Genomic DNA, 3,875 nt, shown 5'->3' with positions numbered 1-3,875 from the left:
AAGGTTAATTGCAAGTATCTCTTATTTTGTAGTCATTAATTTTTATTTTTCCAACAAACATTAATATAAGAGAACTAACATATATATATATATATATATATATATATATATATATAGAAAAGTCTACTATGCCGCCTAAATGTTACCGCTCGGTTTGACCTCTCAGTGTTTTTTTTTTTTTTTTTTGAATGATGAAAAAGTAATTTTAAATGTATTGATGTATTTATTTTTATTTTTTAAAAATATTTAAATACATTAAAAAATATGAATAGAAAAATGAAAAAAAAAAAACTAGTTTTAGAACTAGCGGTCAAACCGAGCGGTGCTACTCTGCTGCCCGAGTAGCACCGCTCATATATATATATATATATATATATATATATATATATAAGAGTCGTACTACGCCCACTGAGGGTGTAGCCCGACATATCTCCCAAGAAGGCTAAATGCATCTTTTTTTTTTCCTTTTTTTTACACATTTTTTTATTCACTTAAAATATTTTTTTTTAAAAATTCACAACATCATTAAAAATTACTTCATTAATCATTAAAAAAAAAAAAAGTGAATCGGGACGACTCACTATCAGGAGAATTTATGGGGATGCATAACATTTTATATATATATATAGTGGGTAGTGCTAGTGTGCCACCTAACTTTGACCTTATGTGCCCATTAGTATAAATTTTACTTTTTATTTTTTTTATTTACAATTTTTTAATATATTTAAATATTTTTAAAAAATAAAAAAATACACTAATACATTAATAATCACTAAGTAAAAGAAAAAAATGATCAAAATGAAAGGATAAAATGAGACGACATAATAGCATATTCATATATAGTTTGTAGTCCTCACGGTTGTTATATATGCATGTACTTTTAAGCTGCATGCTTTTCACACGTGTCAGAAAGAGAAATTTTAATATAAATGAATGTGCCTAATTACTGCTAATAGATTGTTCAAAAGCATATTATTAAGTAAACTTGAAATAAAAAAATACCCAAAATAGTAATTATCTTATTAGAACTTAATAATCTGACATTACACAACATCATGCATGCATATTGTGAATTGCTAGCTTCTTTCTTAGCTATATGTATAGCTAGCACACAGAAACATGGTTCTTACGGTACTATTGAATTCAATCATGTAATTATAAGGATCGATGGATTTTGACCAAAAAGAGAATTACATCCGCAGATAATCCCATATCATGTTTGTTGATGTCGTGTTTTACGGCCAAAGCAACACCATGCAATTGGGCTCAGTCCGGTACCTATTTGAGATAGAGAGTGGAGAAGTAGGGGCTCGGGAGCCGTGGTAACTCCGATGCTTAAGTCAGTGAATGGTATCAAGAGAAAAATATTGAATTAAGGAGAATGAGAGTTTGAGTATTAAAGAGAGTGAACCCTTCCCCTGGCTGTGGGTGAGGGTATTTATACCTGGTTGGGTTGGTCCTCGAGGTGGAGATCATGGGTGTGCGTGCCATACAGGGGTTGGATATCCCTGCCACTTTCCTGTAGCTGTGCAAACTGGTCAAACTCGGCTGGGCTGTCATTGACACCCCAGGAGGCACGTCGTGGCATGCCGAGTCCCAGGATGCATTAAATGCGGAGTGGCTCCTGGCATGGCATGCCCGTCCCTGTTCCATTAAATGTGGTGTGGTTCTGGTCAGACACGTTCATCCTTCTACGCCATCCAGATAACTGGGTCAGGGGCAGGGGATATTCCTGACTGTCGGCCAGTAGTGGTGTCAGACTGTCCTGCCTTACCTCCCATCCTTTTATTAATGTACTCTGCTCGATTGCTTCTCTTCCTAGGACAACTCAGCCCTGCTTAGGCTTTATCCTTGGAACTAGGCCCGAGTCTACTTCCCAGGCCTAGTCCTGGGGATTACTCTCCTCACAATTTTAAATTGATTCATGTTCTCTACAACTTATAAGATATAGCAGACGGAATTATAAAATTCTCTCCATTTCACTTGAATTAGCTAGCTAGCTGATAGTATTCATTAAATGCGAAATTATAGCAAATGCACTTTGGCAATACAAAGATTAATCCACATGATCTTATCATGTCCAAATTAAATAGATATATATGAACCTAATTACTCTTAATTAATAATTAACGAATACAAAAGATCAGAACCCATATATGCATCATATTTCCAAAATAGATATCAATCTAACTCTTTCACTAAGCTTCACATCTAAAGAAATCACAAGGCCTAACACTTTATAGCAATCTAAAGCTCATGATCAGATCATGATGATCAACATCCTCATATAATATATATATATATATAATCTATAATATATGATAATCTAGCAGTAGTAATATTAACAATAAATATAACATGATGATCAGTAGTTAATCCCCATTAATTCAACGCCAAAATTAAGTACTCTTTAGGCAAAACTTATTTGATCATCAAGATCATCATCCATGATCGATAGACAGATTTCATCTGGGCTTGAAAGTTCTGTTCTATTATCTTCGTTGTCGCTGTAGTAGTGATGATCTCCAAAATTGCCCTGTTCCCTCTCATGAACTCGGCACAAAACCCATTTACCACTATCCTATACATGATTAGAAGACAAAGAACACTGTCATCATGATCTTATTATAGATATATAAGAAAAGGCATTAATATATTATTATATAATCGAATATTAGTTAATATCAATCTCACTAAGTTTTTCGCTTTAATCTTGTGTAGTACTGTTTTTCTAAAATGCAACATTAATTAACTAACTCACCCTGTGGTTGTAAAGATGATATTCTTGCATTATCCAAGACGTTTCAAAGCCGGCTGGAGGTTGTCCAATGCAGAAAACAAAATATCTTTTGATTCCCACTTTCTTTTCACCACTTGTGAGTACAGTTTCATCAGTATCTAAATCCTTCCAATACCCATTCTTTGTGACTCGATTTTCTGTCACCCTGCTGAAGAAGTAGAATATCCTTCCACTGGATAATGTCTTACCTATATATACATACCCACATATATGAATCGTAATTAGCTATATATGCAACCAAACGATTTAGCGTAAGTAACTGTACAAACATGTTTTTATAAGTATAAAATATGAACATAATTTTTTGTTTTGATAGAGAAACATGCCATTGAAGTCCCAAGGATCATATTGCAGACAAAGATCCAGATCCGGAATGATGCTGGGATGGCATGGTAATAAGAGTGAAGCCTTGTGAAAGAGAAAGTGAAGGACAAGTTCTTCATCGGTTGGGCAGAATCGAAAACCAGGAGGAAGGTTGCCACTCATGTTGTCTCCCATCTTTTCAAGGTAAAAAAATTCCAAAGAAAATACTTTACTGATATTTGAGACTTTAAAGTTGGTCAAGTATATTATATATAGAGAGGGGAGGGAGAGATCAAGAGAGAGATCAGAATGCTTAATTGGTGCCTGTTGAAGTAATATGAATCGAATACTTAATTGGGTTATAAAGGCCGCTGAATGCTATATATATTAAGGCATGCAATAAAGGATAGGATCAAATAAACTAGTCAATTAGCCAAACCTAAAAGGATACTACAAGAAATACAGGTATTTGCGGCACCCAAAATAGTCGCAATAAGTGGCTACTTTCACTGCAAGATAGTATTTCTATCGATTTTTTATAGCCGCAAAGTGGCCATGAAAGAAACACCACAAAAGGTATCTTACAACAATATATATACATGGTCTCAAATACTTAAGCCTATTGCAACTAGTGGTTAATGTTGTCGCTAATGCATGTTATGTTTGCCACAAAAAATTATGGACGGTAGGCAACAAGAGCCTTTACCAATCAACGTAGTGTCCTCGCAAAACTTAAATTGAAGTCGCAAACGTTAAATGCAATTCCGACCAA

At 34.2% G+C, this 3,875-nt stretch overlaps 1 protein-coding gene across 1 annotated transcript; it reads right to left on the bottom strand.

Annotated features, from left to right (window-relative positions):
- Window positions 1-2,098: 2,098 nt before the first annotated feature.
- Window positions 2,099-3,465, bottom strand: LOC121251533 (NAC domain-containing protein 104-like). Its single transcript, XM_041150803.1, has 3 exons — window positions 3,127-3,465; window positions 2,762-2,988; window positions 2,099-2,581 (listed from the first exon to the last, which is right to left on the bottom strand). The coding sequence occupies exons 1-3, from the start codon at window positions 3,296-3,298 to the stop codon at window positions 2,411-2,413; spliced, it is 570 nt and encodes a 189-aa protein (XP_041006737.1). The 5' UTR covers window positions 3,299-3,465; the 3' UTR covers window positions 2,099-2,410.
- Window positions 3,466-3,875: the final 410 nt, after the last annotated feature.

Source organism: Juglans microcarpa x Juglans regia, chromosome 2S, assembly GCF_004785595.1.
Source record: "Juglans microcarpa x Juglans regia isolate MS1-56 chromosome 2S, Jm3101_v1.0, whole genome shotgun sequence".
Classification (NCBI taxonomy): domain Eukaryota; kingdom Viridiplantae; phylum Streptophyta; class Magnoliopsida; order Fagales; family Juglandaceae; genus Juglans; species Juglans microcarpa x Juglans regia.
Note: the sequence above shows the minus strand (reverse complement) of the source record. Positions and strands in the feature narration are given on the sequence as shown.